This window comes from Gymnodraco acuticeps, unplaced genomic scaffold (genome assembly GCF_902827175.1).
Source record: "Gymnodraco acuticeps unplaced genomic scaffold, fGymAcu1.1, whole genome shotgun sequence".
NCBI classification, from domain to species: domain Eukaryota; kingdom Metazoa; phylum Chordata; class Actinopteri; order Perciformes; family Bathydraconidae; genus Gymnodraco; species Gymnodraco acuticeps.
In genome coordinates, this window is record NW_022991155.1 from 1 (window position 1) to 20,533 (window position 20,533).

Here is a 20,533-nt window from a genome sequence, read left to right on the forward strand (position 1 = left end):
TTATATGTAAAGTTTCATATTTAAAAAAAGGTTCAAACTAATCGCAAAAATGTAGAGAAATCTAAATATACATTGATGTTGTGTGTGTGTGTGTGAGAGTGTGAGAGTGGGGATATGTATACATTGATGTTGTGTGTGTGTGTGTGTGTGTGTGTGTGTGTGAGAGTGGGGATATGTATACATTGATGTCGTGTGTGTGTGTGTGTGTTTACATTGGGGGGCAGCTGGGCGTATTTCTTCAGTCTGCTCCAAACCTCCGTCTGGAAGCTGCTGTCGGGGAAAACCTCAGAGACGAGTCCGAGCTCACACGCCTGCTCCGCTGAGAGCTTCTTGTTGAACAGCAGCATCTCACTGGCCTGCAGGGGATCATTACATCTTTAATGCATCATCAATACCACTTTATTAACACCTTAATATCAGCAATACCACTTTATTAACACCTTAATATCATCAATACCACTTTATTAACACCTTAATATCAGCAATACCACTTTATTAACACCTTAATATCAGCAATACCACTTAATTAACACCTTAATATCAGCAATACCACTTAATTAACACCTTAATATCAGCAATACCACTTAATTAACACCTTAATATCAGCAATACCACTTAATTAACACCTTAATATCAGCAATACCACTTTATTAACACCTTAATATCAGCAATACCACTTAATTAACACCTTAATATCATCAATACCACTTTATTAACACCTTAATATCAGCAATACCACTTTATTAACACCTTAATATCAGCAATACCACTTAATTAACACCTTAATATCAGCAATACCACTTAATTAACACCTTAATATCAGCAATACCACTTAATTAACACCTTAATATCAGCAATACCACTTAATTAACACCTTAATATCAGCAATACCACTTTATTAACACCTTAATATCAGCAATACCACTTAATTAACACCTTAATATCATCAATACCACTTTATTAACACCTTAATATCAGCAATACCACTTAATTAACACCTTAATATCAGCAATACCACTTAATTAACACCTTAATATCAGTTCACTAATTATTACCAGTCTCTTACCATGTTAATACCAGCTGATTACCAGTTTACTATCAAGTTAAAACTGTAAGGGAAACTTCTGCAGCAATGGAGAGTCAGGACTCAGAGAGACACGAGGAGAGCTGGAGCTCTGATGGAGTCAGGACTCAGAGAGACAAGAGGAGAGCTGGAGCTCTGATGGAGTCAGGACTCAGAGAGACGAGGAGAGCTGGAGCTCTGATGGAGTCAGGACTCAGAGACACAAGGAGAGCTGGAGCTTTGATGGAGTCAGGACTCAGAGAGACGAGGAGAGCTGGAGCTCTGATGGAGTCAGGACTCAGAGACACAAGGAGAGCTGGAGCTCTGATGGAGTCAGGACTCAGAGACACGAGGAGAGCTGGAGCTCTGATGGAGTCAGGACTCAGAGAGAGACACGAGGAGAGCTGGAGCTCTGATGGAGTCAGGACTCAGAGAGACGAGGAGAGCTGGAGCTTTGATGGAGTCAGGACTCAGAGACACGAGGAGAGCTGGAGCTCTGATGGAGTCAGGACTCAGAGACACGAGGAGAGCTGGAGCTCTGATGGAGTCAGGACTCAGAGAGACGAGGAGAGCTGGAGCTTTGATGGAGTCAGGACTCAGAGAGACACGAGGAGAGCTGGAGCTTTGATGGAGTCAGGACTCAGAGAGACACGAGGAGAGCTGGAGCTCTGATGGAGTCAGGACTCAGAGAGACGAGGAGAGCTGGAGCTTTGATGGAGTCAGGACTCAGAGAGACACAAGGAGAGCTGGAGCTCTGATGGAGTCAGGACTCAGAGAGACACGAGGAGAGCTGGAGCTCTGATGGAGTCAGGACTCAGAGAGACGAGGAGAGCTGGAGCTCTGATGGAGTCAGGACTCAGAGACACGAGGAGAGCTGGAGCTCTGATGGAGTCAGGACTCAGAGAGACACGAGGAGAGCTGGAGCTCTGATGGAGACAGGACTCAGAGAGACACGAGGAGAGCTGGAGCTCTGATGGAGTCAGGACTCAGAGAGACACGAGGAGAGCTGGAGCTCTGATGGAGTCAGGACTCAGAGAGACACGAGGAGAGCTGGAGCTCTGATGGAGTCAGGACTCAGAGAGACGAGGAGAGCTGGAGCTCTGATGGAGTCAGGACTCAGAGAGACACGAGGAGAGCTGGAGCTTTGATGGAGTCAGGACTCAGAGAGACGAGGAGAGCTGGAGCTCTGATGGAGTCAGGACTCAGAGAGACACGAGGAGAGCTGGAGCTCTGATGGAGTCAGGACTCAGAGAGACGAGGAGAGCTGGAGCTCTGATGGAGTCAGGACTCAGAGACACGAGGAGAGCTGGAGCTCTGATGGAGTCAGGACTCAGAGACACGAGGAGAGCTGGAGCTTTGATGGAGTCAGGACTCAGAGAGACGAGGAGAGCTGGAGCTCTGATGGAGTCAGGACTCAGAGACACGAGGAGAGCTGGAGCTTTGATGGAGTCAGGACTCAGAGACACGAGGAGAGCTGGAGCTCTGATGGAGTCAGGACTCAGAGACACGAGGAGAGCTGGAGCTTTGATGGAGTCAGGACTCAGAGAGACACGAGGAGAGCTGGAGCTTTGATGGAGTCAGGACTCAGAGAGACACGAGGAGAGCTGGAGCTCTGATGGAGTCAGGACTCAGAGAGACACGAGGAGAGCTGGAGCTTTGATGGAGTCAGGACTCAGAGAGACACGAGGAGAGCTGGAGCTCTGATGGAGTCAGGACTCAGAGAGACACGAGGAGAGCTGGAGCTCTGATGGAGTCAGGACTCAGAGAGACACGAGGAGAGCTGGAGCTCTGATGGAGTCAGGACTCAGAGACACGAGGAGAGCTGGAGCTCTGATTGAGTCAGGACTCAGAGAGACGAGGAGAGCTGGAGCTCTGATGGAGTCAGGACTCAGAGAGACGAGGAGAGCTGGATCTTTGATGGAGTCAGGACTCAGAGAGACACGAGGAGAGCTGGATCTTTGATGGAGTCAGGACTCAGAGACACGAGGAGAGCTGGAGCACTGACGGTTTATTTACAAGTCAACGGACTACCTTTTTTTCCTAAAGGAGCGTCTTTCCATGTCTTGTTTTGTGCAAGCAACAGGTGTGTGTGTGTGTGTGTGTGTGTGTGTGTGTGTGTACCTTGGCGATGCCCATGATCTTGGGGAAGGTGTAGGAGGAGCACCCCTCAGCGCTCTGCCCCAGCTGACTGAAGGGAGTGTGGAAGGTCGCCTGAAGGACAGAGAAAGTCATTATTAGAAAAATGATGTTCATTTATAAAAAATAAAAACGACAAAATACATTTTTATTAAAACGACCAAAATTGGAAAGAAATATTTTTTTAAAGCTTGAAAATATCTTGTGATCAACCAATCGGATTTTATTTACTTTAAATATCACAAAAAATGCAATTAATCTGATAACTGTGTGTGTGTGTGTCTCTGTGTGTGTGTGTGTCTCTGTGTGTGTGTGTGTGTGTGTGTGTGTGAGTCTGTGTGTGTGTGTGTGTGTGTGTGTGTGTGTGTGTGTGAGTCTGTGTGTGTGTGTGTGTCTGTGTGTGTGTGTGTGTGTGTGTGTGTCTGTGTGTGTGTGTCTCTGTGTGTGTGTGTGTCTCTGTGTGTGTGTGTGTGTGTGTGTGTGTGTCTGTGTGTGTCTGAGTATGTATGTGAGTATGTGTGTGTGTGTGTCTGTGTGTGTGTGTGAGTCTGTGTGTGTGTGTGTGTGTCTGTGTATGTGTGTGTCTCTGTGTGTGTGTGTGTGTGTGTGTGTGTGTGTGTGTGTGTGTGTGTGTGTGTGTGTGTCTGAGTATGTATGTGAGTATGTGTGTGTGTGTGTATGTGTGTGTGTGTGAGTCTGTGTGTGTCTGTGTCTGTGTGTGTGTGTGTGTCTCTGTGTGTGTGTGAGTCTGTGAGTGTGTGTGTATGAGTCTGTGTCTCTGTGTGTGTGTGTGTGTGTGTGTGTGTGTGTGTGTGTGTGTGTGTGTGTGTGTGTGTGTGTGTGTGTCTGAGTATGTATGTGAGTATGTGTGTGTGTGTGTGTGTGAGTGTGCGTGTGTGTATGAGTCTGTGTCTCTGTGTGTGTGTGTCTGAGTATGTATGTGAGTATGTGTGTGTGTGTGTGTGTGTGTGTGTGTGTGTGTGTGTCTGTGTGTCTCTGTGTGTGTCTGTGTGTGTGTCTGTGTATGTGTGTGTCTCTGTGTGTGTATGAGTCTGTGTGTGTCTGAGTGAGTGAGTGAGTGTGTGTGTGTGTGTGTGTATGTGTGCGTGTGTGTGTGAGTCTGTGTGAGTGAGTGTGTGTGTGAGTCTGTGTGTGTGAGTCTGTGTGTGTGTGTGTATATGTGTGCGTGTGTGTGTGAGTCTGTGTGTGTGTGTGTGTGTGTGTGTGTGTATATGTGTGCGTGTGTGTGTGAGTCTGTGTGTGTGTGTGTGTGTGTGTATATGTGTGCGTGTGTGTGTGAGTCTGTGTGAGTCTGTGTGTGTGTCTGTGTGTGTGTGTGTGTGTGTGTGTGTGTGTGTGTGTCTGTGTGAGTCTGTGTGTGTGTGTGTGTGTGTGTGTGTGTATATGTGTGCGTGTGTGTGTGTGAGTCTGTGTGAGTCTGTGTGTGTGTCTGTTAGGGGTGTAACGGTTCACAAACATTTCGGTTCGGTACGTACCTCGGTTTTTAGGTCACGGTTCGGTTCGGTACGTTTTCGGTACAGCAGAAAAAATTCTCACAAAACATAAAATATATATATATATTTTTTTATTATTATTAAACTGTGAACTCTAATACATAAAAAATATAACAAAAATGAACATAAAAGTGCAGCATTTCGATGAACTGAAATCTGTGCTTGAACTGTACTGTAGTACTCTGTTCGTAATACTAGTACTCAGACCTGAGCAGCCAGCAGATTGACATTAGCCGGCAGATTGCTTCTCATTGTATTTTCAGGTTTTTTTTTAGAAAAATTAACTTGTCCACATTGCTTGCTGAAAGGGCAGATCTGCTGGCACTAACAATGTCTCCTGCTGTGGAGAACACCCTCTCGCTAGGGACAGAGGTAGCAGATACAGCCAGGTAGCGCTTTGCCAACATGGCAACATGAGGATATTTGGCCTCATTGTTCTTCCACCATGCAAGTGGGTCGGAGTCCAGTGAAGTGCTGTCCGCTGCCATGTATGAGGTAACCTCTCCCTTCACCAGCTGCAAAGTGGGCTTGTTTCTCTCCTCAGTGTTGAAGAGCTCACCAAACAGTTCTGCCATGGCTGACTTCCTGATGGGAGGAGGAGGAGGAGGAGGAGGATGGGAGGAGGAGGAGGAGGAGGAGGAAGATTCTACAGATTCCTCTGGGTCTGCTCTCCCTGCGGATGACATGGCTCCTGCTGTCTCTGTGGCCTCCCTCTGCAGAATTAAATGACAGAAATAATGTTATATTTTACATGAGAGTACTATTCACATTGTAACAGCTATAACATGTTTCAAATTAAGCAAAAATTGAATTTATGCATAAGGAAATTAATTAATTGTATACCTGTTCTTCAATGGCCACAATCTCTGTGGTGAGACTGTTGTAGATGTGTTCACGGCAGGCATTATCCACATGAGAAAGGGCCTTGAACCTTGGATCTACAGCTGTGCATTTATGAAGAAAGTCCTGAAGAGCAGGGTCAGTGTATCTGTCCTTTAGGCTCCCTCTGATGGCAGCTTTGACTTCCTTCACAGTTAGACAGTCCTTCTCATTTGGTCCCATGGATTTAATCAGCATTGTTTTGAGAGGCAGGATCATTGAAACTGATGGAGTTGTTTCAGTGCACATCAGTGTTGTGATCGTTTTTAGGGGTTTAAGGACCTCAATTACCTCCTCTGCCATTCTCACATCCTGGTCACTCAATGTATTCATGTTTTTGTTTTTCTTGAGGGTCTTTTCTGTCAATGCTGAGTAAACAGCAGCTTGCTGCTCAAGATACCGCTCCACCATGTCATAACTGGAGTTCCAGCGAGTGGGGACATCATGGATGAGTTTGTGTTTTGGCACATTGAGCATCTCCTGTTTGCACTGCAATATATGTGCAGCTGTTGTGCTACGGTGGAAGAAAGACACAACACTCCTGATTCTGCCTAGCAGCCTGGACACCTGGTTGATTCCTGTTGCTTTTTGTGCAGCTAAATTAATTGTGTGAGCAAAGCATCCAATTTGGGGGCCCAGTCCAGCTTCACTGATTGCATTGACAATGTTTCTTGCGTTATCTGTTGTGACTGGAATTGTGTTACCTGGCCTCTCCAACTTCCATTCTGACACTACCTCCTTCAGTACCTCTGCCAGATTTGTGCTTGTGTGCTGTTCGTAAAGGGGGCGAGTTTGCAGGACGTGGCTTTGCATGTTCCAGTTGCAGTCGGGTGTAATGTAGTGCGCCGTTACAGTTAAATAACTCTCGGTGGCCCGAGATGTCCACCCATCGGTCGTTAGAGCAATAGAAGATGCCTTGGATAGGTCGTGGACAACTGTTGTTTTTACTTTATTGTAAAGTGCTGGTATCACTTCCTGGCTGAAGTGCGGACGAGAGGGAACCTGGTAACGAGGCTCGACCACTCTCAACATGTGTTTGAACCCATATTCTCCACAACGGAATATGGTCGCATGTCCGCTGCTATGAAAACACCTATGGCGTTTGTGATAGCTGTGGCTCGGTCGGAACTTTTTACGAGTGGTGGAGGCTTAAATGATAGTGGGAGTTGAGTTTGCACTTCAGTCATTTTTCGTTTGATACCGGTAATATTTACGTTCGGGTGATGTCTTTTCAGATGCGTGTGCATGTTTGTTGTATTGCCGGCCGCGTAACCAATGTGTGTCGAACAATGCCGACAAACAGCTTTAGTTCGGTCCACCTGTCTTTGTCCGTCATCGTTGTATGCAACTGCAAAACCATAATGTTCCCAAACCGGAGACTTTAATGTTGGTGGAGGATTTTCGAGCTCCACTTTCCCTGCGTTCGCCATTTTGAGAGTTCCTCAAATTACTGACTAAATTTGAACGCATCCCTGTGACCAGCTCTCATAGCATGTCTCTCTCGTCCAATGAAATTACTTGCTCGCTCTATGACGCGTTGAACCCAATGTGAGCAAATGACTCTGAATGCTGCGCCCGCAGCACCTGAGATTACTTCCAAAAAGTTGTTCACGTTCTAATTTTTTTACGTTTAACGTTATATTCGTTCGGTACACTTCGGTACACACCCGTACCGAACCGAAGTGCCCGTACCGAATAATTTCGGTACGGGTACGTGTACCGTTACACCCCTAGTGTCTGTGTGTGTGTGTGTGTGTGTGTACCCTGTCAGTGGCGTAGACCAGATCAAACAGTCCCATCAAGGTGACAGAGATACCGACAGCTGGTCCGTTAACGACGGCAACGAGGGGCTTCGGGAAGTCGATGTACGCCTTCACGAAGCTCCTGAAACACCACAGAAGAAGAACTGGTTACCACTATTTCATTCATAAATATATACACAAATATAAATATGTATATTCTCACCTGAGCAGGTCTCCTCCTTTTTGGGCCATTTCCTGCAAACCCCCCTCCGGGATCTTTGTGAAGTTAGAGAGATCGTTTCCACTGCAGTAGAAATCTCCAGCTCCTGCAGGGAACACAGTGTGAGAGAAATACGTGTGTGTGTGTGTGTGTGTGTGTGTGTGTGTGTGTGTGTGTACCTGTGATTACAGTGATGACAGAGTCGTCTTTAGCTGCCTGATCCAGAGCGGCGATGATGTCGTTGTACATCTGAATGAAAAGAGACATTTATCAGAGGAGAAGAGAGTGAGTGAGTGAGTGAGTGTGTGAGTGTGTGAGTGAGTGAGTGAGTGAGTGTGTGAGTGAGTGTGTGAGTGAGTGAGTGTGTGTGAGTGAGTGTGAGTGTGTGTGTGTGAGTGTGTGTTACCTCTGTCGTGATGGCGTTCTTCTTGGCTGGACGGTTCAGTTTGATGGTGGTGATTTTATCCTCCGTTGTGACCAATAGCGTCTCGTACGTAGCTCCGCCTCCAGCAGGCTCTGCAGCCAATGAGGCGGAAGTCCCGCCTTCTGCCGCCACCAGAGAGCCAATGAAGTCGCAGTACTGCTGCCTGGCTTCATCCTGAGGGACGGAGTTTAAAAAAAGGACATTTTATCATTTATTTTATTTCATCTAATTGCAGGAACCTGAACACCGAGACCTGACGGTGATATTCCCTGATAATGAATTAAATGAATCTGTGTTTTATTTGTGTATAGATGTTGCAACTACACAGAGCTTTAGCAATACTGTGTGTAACTATGGTCATGCTAATAAAGCTATTGAATTGATAACAGGTGAAAGCGTACCTGAGAAATGGAGCCCAGAGAATTCCACGCGTCCCATTTCACCTTGCCGACAAAATCCAGCATGCCGGGTTTGGCAGTGTTGCAGGGACCCTGAGAGGCCTGTAGGGGGCGATATGGAGCCACACGGAGAAACACAGAGAAGCCTTTAGCATGAGAACGAGCATGTTGCTGACATCACTAAGGAACACTCGGCTCCTATTGGCTCGTGCTCCAACACATTGTGATAGACTAAGAGGCGGGACATCTCTAAAGCTGGTTGACCAATCAGAGCAGACTGGGCTCTGGTTTCAGACAGAGGCTGAAAAGAGGTGCTGCAGCACAGATAGTATGAGAACAATAAAGAGCTTTTTGAACATTAGAGCATGGAGACATGTCCCAGGAGAGGAGACATGTCCCAGGAGAGGAGACATGTCCCAGGAGAGGAGACATGTCCCAGCAGAGGAGACATGTCCCAGCAGAGGAGACATGTCCCAGCAGAGGAGACATGTCCCAGGAGAGGAGACATGTCCCAGGAGAGAGGAGAGGAGAAATGTCACAGCAGAGGAGACATGTCACAGCAGAGGAGACATGTCCCAGCAGAGGAGACATGTCCCAGGAGAGGAGACATGTCCCAGGAGAGGAGACATGTCCCAGGAGAGGAGACATGTCCCAGGAGAGGAGACATGTCCCAGGAGAGGAGACATGTCCCAGGAGAGGAGACATGTCCCAGGAGAGGAGACATGTCCCAGGAGAGGAGACATGTCCCAGGAGAGAGGAGACATGTCCCAGGAGAGAGGAGGAGACATGTCACAGGAGAGGAGACATGTCCCAGCAGAGGAGACATGTCCCAGGAGAGGAGACATGTCCCAGGAGAGAGGAGAGGAGACATGTCACAGCAGAGGAGACATGTCCCAGCATAGGAGACATGTCCCAGGAGAGGAGACATGTCCCAGGAGAGGAGACATGTCCCAGGAGAGGAGACATGTCCCAGGAGAGAGGAGACATGTCCCAGGAGAGAGGAGACATGTCCCAGGAGAGAGGAGGAGACATGTCACAGGAGAGGAGACATGTCCCAGCAGAGGAGACATGTCCCAGGAGAGGAGACATGTCCCAGGAGAGAGGAGAGGAGACATGTCATAGGAGAGGAGACATGTCCCAGGAGAGGAGAGGAGACATGTCACAGGAGAGGAGAGGAGACATGTCACAGGAGAGGAGAGGAGACATGTCCCAGGAGAGAGGAGAGGAGACATGTCACAGGAGAGGAGACATGTCCCAGGAGAGGAGAGGAGACATGTCACAGGAGAGGAGAGGAGACATGTCCCAGGAGAGAGGAGAGGAGACATGTCCCAGGAGAGGAGAGATGTCACAGGAGAGGAGACATGTCCCAGGAGAGGAGAGGAGACATGTCGCAGGAGAGGAGACATGTCCCAGGAGAGGAGAGGAGACATGTCCCAGGAGAGGAGAGATGTCACAGGAGAGGAGACATGTCCCAGGAGAGGAGAGGAGACATGTCGCAGGAGAGGAGAGGAGACATGTCCCAGGAGAGGAGAGGAGACATGTCCCAGGAGAGAGGAGAGGAGACATGTCCCAGGAGAGGAGACATGTCCCAGGAGAGGAGACATGTCCCAGGAGAGGAGACATGTCCCAGGAGAGGAGACATGTCCCAGGAGAGGAGACATGTCCCAGGAGAGGAGACATGTCCCAGGAGAGGAGCTAAACACTATAATAGAGTATGTATCTTCACCTGTTTGAACAGAGCGTAGATTTTCAGCTTGGCTTCGTTTCCCGGGTCGTTTTTCAGCGTCGACATCTTGTTCTTCGCCTGCTCAAACTGCTCCACCGTCGCACCTACACACACACACGCACACACACATTAATTATGAGCACTAGACTATCAGTAATACTGAATACAATGATGCACATATGGTGAAGGTCACCCATGGTCGCAGACCCCGCGGTGTGGACCCTCAGGCTGGGAACGGAGGAGAATCTGCTCAAGCTGGAGACACGGGAACATGTTTACAGAACAGCTCTCAGAAAGGATTCATCATGTGTGTCAGCATGTCAGGATGCACTGATCTGTCTAGTGCTGGAGCTACCACTAGAGGGTGCTGTTGTTGTACAGCACATATATGGATATTACCAGCTAGTAGATATACATCTTATTATTCCCATACCTCCACCCAAAGTACATTTGATCTCAAATGATGTGTATGTCTCACTGTGTGGGGCTCACCACACCTTATGTACATACAGATTCGTGTTGCAGTAATGGATGGAGTAGCAGCCAGTAATAGTAGATTAAACAAGTGTTAAAACTCACAAGGAGAGCCAAGTTGAGAGAGGGTAACAGTTTAAGTCATTAAGGATCATGTTTTTTAGCATGTACAGCTTTGACGGCTTTGACAGCTAAAGTCAAGCAGCTACAGTTAGCTGCTAGGTGTGAACTTTGCTCCAGATTTACCTCCTTCAGTCACACCACTCATTCTGACTGTTGCTACACTGTTAGCACCGGCTAAGCTAACAGGTCAAATAACAAACATATTTAAAAAACACATTTATGATGCCTTTCTCTCATTGCTAACTAAGCTAAGCTAACTAACTAATAGCTTCACTCTTCCTAAAGTTTCATACATTACTTTGACCTCTAGATGTTAGCATTAATGCTTCAAACTCTCAGAAAACAACATCGTCATTTAGCTCATTGTAATCCTCACCTTCTTAGCTTCACAAAGCGCAGAGGAGCGGACAGCTTCAGGGCGACGCCGGCCATTTGAAGCCGGAAAAAGGGGTCCAACGTTCGGACGTGAGGAGGAAGGGAAGAGTTAACTAGCTTATTAGCGTAGCCACCATGAAGCTAACCGTTAGGTAGTGTTTACACCGCTGGCCCCGCCCACTTTCTCGTCTTCTGCTCAATTATTGGCTCAAGTAAAGCGCATGTGTCCAATGAAAGAAGGCTACGAAAACAAATGAACCAATTGGAGCACACGCTTTACGAGCAAGTCCCGCCTCTGTAGCTGTGCCTGGCCAATCAGCGTTGAGAACACATTGCTAGAAAGCCAGCTGGATCTTTTAGTGCCTTTTATTGTTCTTTTTGACTTTTTGACCCGCAAAATAACAACGTAAAAATAATGATAGGGTAATATTTGAATTCATTTAGACGTAAACAATCCACCTAAAGTACAAAACTGGAGAAAATTGATCTTTTTTAACCCCTATATATAATTTGATTGGCTCCATAAATACATTTTCCCCATTGACTTTTTTTGTTGGTGGTAGAAACAGCTAAATGAAAGCCCTTTAAATAAAGTAAAAAGTATTACAATTGTTGATTTAACTCAAACTTAACATAGCAAGCTGTCTTGGTGTATTTAACTGATTAATAAGTTGGTTTTTACCAAATTAAAATGACTAATTAGCTTGTTCTAGCACATTAGAGCTAAATATGACACATATTGTGATTATTTTCAGGTAGTTATTCTCCTGATTTGATGTTTTAAACAGTTGTAAACACATTTATAAGATAAATATTCACAACCCGGCCTTGTTTGTAACCTAATATAGTTTAAAACAGCTCAAAATACCCATTTTGCCTATGATTCTACATGAATTACCACATTAGTGAATATATTCAATGTTTAAAGTGAGGCAGCTTGGTCTATGTTAACTCTAATGGTGTATTAAGTTGTAAAAACCACATTTAATAATCAAATGTAACCAATAAATACCAGGTTTTCTTGTATAATATGAATTATGAAGATCAATGAACAATTCAACAGAAACAACCATTTTTAATGTTTTTCCACCAAAGCCGTGGTCTAAGTCGTACCCTGTAAAACAACAACGATATTTTACATCAAAATTCACATTTAACAACAAAATGCTACAAAACAAGATTTACAGACATTCATCGTGAGTCCTCAGTGTCTTTAGATGAAGCTGAGAGCAGAGGCGGTTAATAATTCATATTTAAGGCTCATATTATCAACATTAACTCGCTTTTTGTTTCATTTTACCCTAAAATAAGATCTTAAATCAGACCTCATGATCATTTTGACTTCTCTAATATCACACACTATTATTTACAGGTAATGATCATCTTCCCTAAGCATTTAGACGTGTATCTTTATGCCCAAATGTGCTGAACGACCCAATAATATCTCTGTTTTTAATGTAATTATTATGTTTTTGTCGTAGTAGTCAGGGTTTAGGGCAAACAGGGCAAAAGTGGTGTGTTTCTACGGGTGCTAACGCGCTAAAAAGCCCCAAAAATAATGCTTTTAACATCAAAACACGTCCTGAGCTTCTTGCAGCGTTTTATATTTGCATATTTTGAGTGTTTGCACGTGTTGGCCACCATATATTTCCATTTATTGTTTACGCACTTGACAAGAAGTCTAAAGTCATCTTTAACCATGTGCACATTAGAGGTTTATACCTGAACCTGAAGTATCATCATTAACCGCTCCTCAGCTTCTGTACATTTGCACCACCAGCAGCGACAAAGCAGTTTGAATTAGTGCGCAGAATATTAAGATTTTGGACTAGTTAGTACACATGAAAACAAAGCTTAACTCAAGGTGTTTCAAGTCTTTACAGAAGGTGGGATTCAACGGGGAATCTCCTGTGGGAACATCTCAACGTTTGGACGCTAAATGACGTTTATGATTACAGAGTGTATCAGTCCATCAGGGTACACACGCTCACAGAGTAGTGGATTCAAACCTGTGCAGGAGGCGAGAGGACGGATCTGTGAGGGGTTCAAAGCTGAGACGGCCGACGTAAACAAAAGGATATCATTTTCAGGATTTCATGGAATCAAATATCAGCTAACAGTTCAAAGAAGGGAGCTACGGAAGAGGATTAGGGACATTTTGTTTTTAGATGCGATACGATTTGAAATTCTGATATTAAATTCAGAAATCTGAGAAGCATTTATTTCTGACTTTATGGTGAAAATCTCAACGTTCTCTCAGATTTGTGACTTTTTTCTCTAAAATAAAACAATAATTCACTTCTGCTCGAATCTAAAAATCCTCCCCTCTTCTGTATAAAACACACATGCTTTCTTTTTACACTAAAATGTAATCATTTGGTGTCAAACAGCCTGACTTTACAGCCGTTTGCAAACCTTACATGAAGTGTTTCCACCTATAAATCATCCAGTAGCGTACAAACAGATAATGTACTAAAACACATCTGTAATCATTCAGTGTGTTAAAAAACTCTGTTGATGCAGATCAAGTTTTATTTAGCACATTTCTTAAAATTCTTTAAATGTGGATAATTGTTTTGTCACAGCAGTGTGGTCAAGCATTACACGAGTTACACATATTTAAAAGATACAATAAGAATCAAATATAATACAAAATTAGCACAAATTCACAATAGAAAGGACATAATGATGCATTACATTTTTTATTAGAGCGCTTTTACATAATAACTAGAGTATCTAAATCAAATCAAGTTGTATTTATATAGCACATTTATAAGCGATGTTTGGTGGAGCCAAAGTGCTGTACATATAATAAAAATAGCCTACAGTAGAGACACTTTACAGCAAATACAACACAGATTGTTCAGAATATCAGTATGAGAAAAACGACACCCTCTGTCCTTAGACCCTCTGTCCTTAGACCCTCTGTCCTTAGACCCTCTGTCCTTAGACCCTCACATCGTACAAGGAAAAACTTCCAGAGAAAACCCACAGTCCTCTCCCAGGACGGACAGACGTGCAATAGATCCTCCTCTCCACCAGCAGGGGGTGCTGCTGCGCCTGAAGAGTGATTACAGGAACATTGATTCCACCTCAGATCAGTGTTTTCTCTTAATTGCTAAAAGCTAATTAAAGGTAGACTTCTGAATTGATTCCTGCTGCTGTCGTCTTAAATCCTATCTGCACCTTTTCATCGGTTTGAGTCAGATCGTGTCCGAGGGACGGCAGAAAGGAAGAAGTATGTAGGGCTTCAATGCGTCTCTTATATGTTGTCCTCTTCACTCCCAAAGAGACCAATATGGACCGAGTAAAATCTCTAACTAATCTCTCTTCTGGTGACACTGAAGAGCTTTTAATGGCGCCAATAACGTAACGTAATGCCACGTAACGTCCAATAACGTCCAATAACGTAACATAATGTCCAATAACGTCCAATAACGTCCAGTAACGTCCAATAACATAACGTAATGTCCAATAACTTAACGTCCAATAACGTAACATAATGTCCAATAACATCCAATAACGTAACATAATGTCCAATAACATAACATAATGTCCAATAACATCCAATAACGTCCAATAACGTAACATAATGTCCAATAACGTAACATAGTGTCCAATAACGTCCAGTAACGTCCAATAACATAACGTAATGTCCAGTAACGTCCAATAACGTAACGTAATGTCCAGTAACGTCCAATAACGTAACATAATGTCCAATAACGTCCAATAATGTCCAATACCTTAACGTAATGTCCAATAACTTAAGATAATGTCCAATAACGTCCAGTAACGTCCAATACCTTAACGTAATGTCCAGTAACGTCCAATAACTTAGCATAATATCCAATAACGTCCAGTAACTTAACGTAATGTCCAGTAACGTCCAATAACGTAACGTAATGTCCAGTAACGTCCAATAACGTAACGTAATGTCCAGTAACGTCCAATAACGTAACATAATGTCCAGTAACGTCCAATAACGTAACATAATGTCCAGTAACGTCCAATAATGTCCAGTAACTGTTACGAACTTGGATACTCAAAGGTAAGGACTGAAATGCACGACCCTAGAAAGGCCACCTTTTCTACGTGGAACTCACACTTCTCTGCCTTGACATACAATTGATTTTCGAGTAGTTTCTGCAGAACCTGACGGACATGGTGAACATGGGACTTAGAGTCTGGTGAGAAAATCAAAATGTCATCAAGGTACACAAACACAGAAACATTCAAAAATTCCCGCAAAACCTCATTCACAAAACCCTGAAACACAGCCGGTGCATTACACAGTCCAAAAGGCATCACAAGGTATTCATAGTGACCGCTCTGAGTGTTAAACCCTGTTTTCCACTCATCCCCTTCCCTTGTTCTAACCAAGTGATATGCATTTCTTAAGTCCAGCTTGGTAAAAATCTTGGCAGTCTGAAGTAGCTCGAAAGCAGAGGACATGAGTGGCAGAGGATAGCGGTTTTTCACCGTAATGTCATTAAGAGGGCTGTAGTCTATGCAAGGTCTCAGAGAACCGTCCTTCTTTCCTACGAAGAAAAACCCCGCTCCAGCTGGGGAAGATGAAGGACGGATAATCCCTGATTTAAGAGAAGAGGAAATGTAGTCGTCCATTGCCGCTCTCTCTGGCCTTGAGATCGAATACAGTCTTCCCTTGGGAATGGGAGCCCCCGGTAAGAGATTAATGGGGCAATCAAAAGGTCTGTGAGGAGGTAGCGACATGGCTTTTGATTTGTTAAAGGCTTCCTTTAGATCGTGATAACATAACGGTACTTTCTGTAGGTCAGGATAGTCTGGGTGATCTATGACGATCCTACTAGGGTCTGTTGGTGCCTTAACAGAGCGTGAATGTTTACACCTGTTAATGCAATCCTCTCCCCACTCCTTAATTTGTCCTGAGTGCCAGTCAATGTGTGGGTTGTGGATTTTTAACCACGGAAAACCCAAAATAATCGGATGCTGAGCAGATTCAAAAATGTGAAACTGCATAACTTCAGTGTGGTCATTATTTACAGTGATCTGGATAGGTTCTGTGCAGTGGGTGACTGTAAACAACAAACGTCCGTCTAAAGCACTGGCGTTAATGGGGGAAGATAGAGGAACAGTCTTTATACCAAGCTGTTTGACTATGCCCCAATCCATAAGACTTTCGTCCGCTCCTGAGTCTATTAGCACTCCTTGGGCAATGACCTGATCATTAATACAAATGTTTACCTTGGTAACTGGTCGAGGAGGAAAGTCTGTGGGAAACTTGCTCACCAGCGCCCTCCTCTTGGCTGGTAAGCTTGCTCTTTTCCCGGACATGACGCGAGTTGGTGACCCGGCTGGCCACAGTAGAAACAACACCCTTCTCGTAGTCGGCGCTGTCTCTCCTCCATGGAAAGCCTGGTCCTTCCCAACTGCATGGGTTTATCTGCATCAGGCGGAGGTGCTGTCCTCCAACGGACCGAATCCGCTGGCTGGAAAACCTCCTCTGGTGGAAAGGCTCGTGGAGAAAAGACCTGGAAACTGGGATGTCCGTCACGGCTGCGTCGACGTTCTCTCTCTCTTTCCCGAAGACGGTTGTCGATCCGGATGGAAACGGCGATGAGAGACTCCAGGTCCCGGGGTACCTCCAGGGGAGCCAGCTGGTCATTGATTGGATCTGATAATCCAGTCAGAAAAGCGTCGCGAAGAGCCGGAATATTCCACCCGCTGTCCGCTGCTGCCGTGCGAAACTCGATAGCATAATCCACCACCTGGCGCTTATGCTGCCGCATCTGGAGTAGTTTTCGGCTGGCTTCTGTTGCAGGTGATGAATGGTCAAAAATACGACTCATAGTGTCTGTGAAGTCGGGTAATGAGTAACATAGTTCCGTGTCTCTGGACCATTCTGCAGTAGCCCAGGCTGCAGCTCTTCCCGTTAAATGGGACACAATGAACGACACTTTACCATGGTCTGATGAAAAAGCCCCTGGGTTGTGTTGGAAATGCAGGTCGCACTGCACCAGGAAAGCTCTGCAATTGATGGAATCACCGGAAAACCTCTCCGGGAGAGCCAGCCGTAGTGAGGAAGACACAGCCTGGCTTGGATTGACAGCGTCAACAGGATCCGCGACATGCAGGCGGTCAGCTGTGACTGACGTCATCGGCGGAGCAGTCTGAAGGTGAGTGATGAACTGTTGCATCTGATCCGTCAGCTGTCGTATCTGTGCAGAGACGGAAACTTGGAGTTCGGCCTGGTTTCCTACCAGTGCCTGCACTCCTTGGCTGATTAATCCCAGCTGTTCCTCGTGATGAAAAATCCTCGCGCCTTGGGCTGACAGGGCGGCGTGAAGAGCTTTTGGGTCGGCTGAGTCCATTGTGGTCAGTTCGTTCTGTTACGAACTTGGATACTCAAAGGTAAGGACTCAAATGCACGACCCGCGAGCCAGAGGTACTGTAAAGTATAATTAATATACTTTATTTCTTCCACAAAATATATACAAAAGAAAAACACTCTTACGAGGTGACAAAAAAGGGTCCAAAAAGATACAACAAAATATCGCTCACAACGTGAGGAATTAAACTTTCAATAAGTTCCAGAAGCATAACGTAGGTTTGACAAAAGAACCAATCGACGACGAGCAGAGTACTGGCATGAGGACAAGACAAGACGAGCTGACACTGGAGACTGGGGAATTTAAACACTCAACAACAAGACACAGGTGAACACAATCAGGGGCGGGGCTGACACTGATGAGGGCGGGAGAACACATGAGGGCGGGAGAACACATGAGGAAAGGGAGAACACATGAGGAAAGGGAGTCAAGGGACCTGAAATGAGACGTGACAAAAACAAAACAGGAAGTGAAAAACAATACAACATAAACATGAAACATGACTGACTAACACTTTTGACGGTGCACAACAGTAACGTCCAATAACGTAACGTAATGTCCAGTAACGTCCAATAACGTAACGTAATGTCCAGTAACGTCCAATAATGTAACATAATGTCCAGTAACGTCCAATAATGTAACATAATGTCCAGTAACGTCCAATAATGTAACATAATGTCCAGTAACGTCCAATAATGTAACATAATGTCCAGTAACGTCCAATAATGTAACGTAATGTCCAGTAACGTCCAATAACGTAACGTAATGTCCAGTAACGTCCAATAACGTAACATAATGTCCAGTAATGTCCAATAACGTAACGTAATGTCCAGTAACGTCCAATAACGTAACGTAGTGTCCAATAACGTCCAATAACGTAACGTAATGTCCAGTAACGTCCAATAACGTAACATAATGTCCAGTAACGTCCAATAACGTAACATAATGTCCAGTAACGTCCAATAACGTAACGTAATGTCCAATAACGTCCAATTCTGGGATTTAGTTCCTGGGAAACTCAATGAGAAACGGTTAAATTAAATACTCTCAAGCTGCCTCAAATCTCCACAGTTTGAAGCGTTGCTAACCGTTAGCGTACGTTAGCTTTGTTTAGTGACGCCCCCAGGTATTCCAGGTTCTCCGTGGCCGGCAGGAAGTGGGCGTTTGGCGGCAGGAAGTCAGCCTGATAGTCTGGATTATCGAGGCTGTCATTGGTCGTCAGAGGCAGAGAGTTCTGGGCGGTGTTCAGGTATTCTGGTCCCCCGGAAACAGGAGAGAAGGGCTTCAGTTCCACACAACCCCGACTCAGGTCCTCGTAGTTCGGGTTCAAAACCTGGTTCATGTACTCTGAAACACAAGGGAAATATACAGGTGTTTATCAACTTTGTTTACTTCCAGAACATGGTGACATCACTATGTAACACTCACTCTCCTATTGGCTAGCGCTACAACACATTGTACGTGATTAGGCTAATGGTTTTTTGTTTAGATTTGATTGACTTTATTGATGTCTTCAACACAGCAGCATGTAAACAAGGCATCGCACATCAACAACATTTCATGTGTTTGTTTATTTCATCATTTAAATTTCTTCATCATACTTTTGACTATTTTCTCAGATTTTGTAAGGGCTCTTTGTTTATTAATGTGCATTGCTTAATAAATAAACATTGTCTTTAGTCCTCAGGTGTGTACCGTGTCCAGGGAAGTCTTCTCTCTCCTGATTGGTCGTTGGGTCGATGATGTAACGCAGAGCGATGCTGTTCTCTCTCACCGGGCGTCCGTTCTGATAGGAAGAAGGAAACATCCATTAGAGTGTGTGTGTGTGTGTGTGTGTGTGTGTGTGTGTGTGTGTGTGTGAGTGTGTGTGTGTGTGAGTGTGTGTGTGAGTGTGTTTGTGTTTGTGTGTGTGTGTGTGTCAGGCCCAGCTCCAGGATGAAATGACTGAGGGGGCTGTTAAAAAATCAGAGGGGGCGATTTTTTTTCTCACAACAACGAAAAATACTGGCAATGTAATAAATTGACACACCGAGACTAATATATAAACCAAATGTAATATTGGATCAAACACTTCACCAAATGGAGAGACGCAGATTAAACATGAAGTCCCCTGGTTTGTCTCTAGAGTCTAACTGCCATGAGAACAATCAGATCAATGTTCCACAATCCGTCACTAGATGTTGCTCATTGCACCGATACGGTTTATATAATAACATATTATTCTAGTGAAAGGGCTCTTTGGCAAAAGCCTGATCCCTACAGGCAGCCCTCAATAATAACAGGTAACCATCACGTGTGGTGCTTTCTGTAGATGTCTGTCTTATCTTTTGTTGATGTCATCTTGTTTCCACAGAGCTGTGAACATGAATTCCCCCTGCGGACAATACATCTAAACTCATTTAATATTCAATCCCACACTTAGCAATGGAGAACATACATTCGTAACTTACCTCGTTTAAAGCACTTTTGTTGTAATACTATGGATTTAGTTGACACTACTATATTTACTACTATATTTCACGGGCAGGTACATTGAATTAGAAGAAGAAGAAGAAGAAGAAGAAGAGGTAGAACAAGAAGTTGTAGAAGAAGAAGTTGTAGAAGAAGAAGTAGAGGTAGAAGAAGAAGTTGTAGAAGAAGAAGTAGAGGTAGAAGAAGAAGTTGTAGAAGAAGAAGTAGAGGTAGAAGAAGAAGTAGACGTAGAAGAAGAAGTTGTAGAAGAAGAAGTAGAGGTAGAAGAAGAAGTAGAGGTAGAAGAAGAAGTAGAGGTAGAAGAAGTAGAGGTAGAAGAAGAAGTAGAGGTAGAAGAAGAAGTAGAGGTAGAAGAAAAAGTAGAGGTAGAAGAAGAAGTTGTAGAAGAAGAAGTAGAGGTAGAAGAAGAAGTTGTAGAAGAAGAAGTAAAGGTAGAAGAAGAAGTAGAGGTAGAAGTAGAGGTAGAAGAAGAAGTAGAGGTAGAAGAAGAAGTTGTAGAAGAAATACGCTCACGCTACAAAAGGCACAACACTGTTACTCTGTCGCTCTATTTTTTTTAAGCACATTAAAAAACGGGAACATCTTCGGGACTCTGCCCGGAAAACGGGGACGTTTGGGT

General features: G+C 44.6%; 2 protein-coding genes across 2 annotated transcripts; both read right to left on the reverse strand.

Moving 5' to 3' along the window:
- Positions 1-212: 212 nt before the first annotated feature.
- On the reverse strand, positions 213-11,255 carry eci2 (enoyl-CoA delta isomerase 2; the record flags this gene model as incomplete). The annotated part of the gene is given in 10 exon segments (XM_034237564.1): positions 213-356; positions 3,185-3,274; positions 7,356-7,476; positions 7,558-7,660; positions 7,734-7,803; positions 7,961-8,152; positions 8,380-8,478; positions 10,103-10,206; positions 10,296-10,357; positions 11,076-11,255. Coding segments are annotated over 10 exon segments (1,041 nt in total), but the record flags the coding sequence as incomplete, so codon positions are not given.
- Positions 11,256-13,567: 2,312 nt separating this feature from the next.
- On the reverse strand, positions 13,568-19,228 carry LOC117560632 (melanoma receptor tyrosine-protein kinase-like; the record flags this gene model as incomplete). Its single annotated transcript, XM_034237565.1, is given in 2 exon segments — positions 13,568-18,789; positions 19,138-19,228. Coding segments are annotated over 2 exon segments (348 nt in total), but the record flags the coding sequence as incomplete, so codon positions are not given.
- Positions 19,229-20,533: the final 1,305 nt, after the last annotated feature.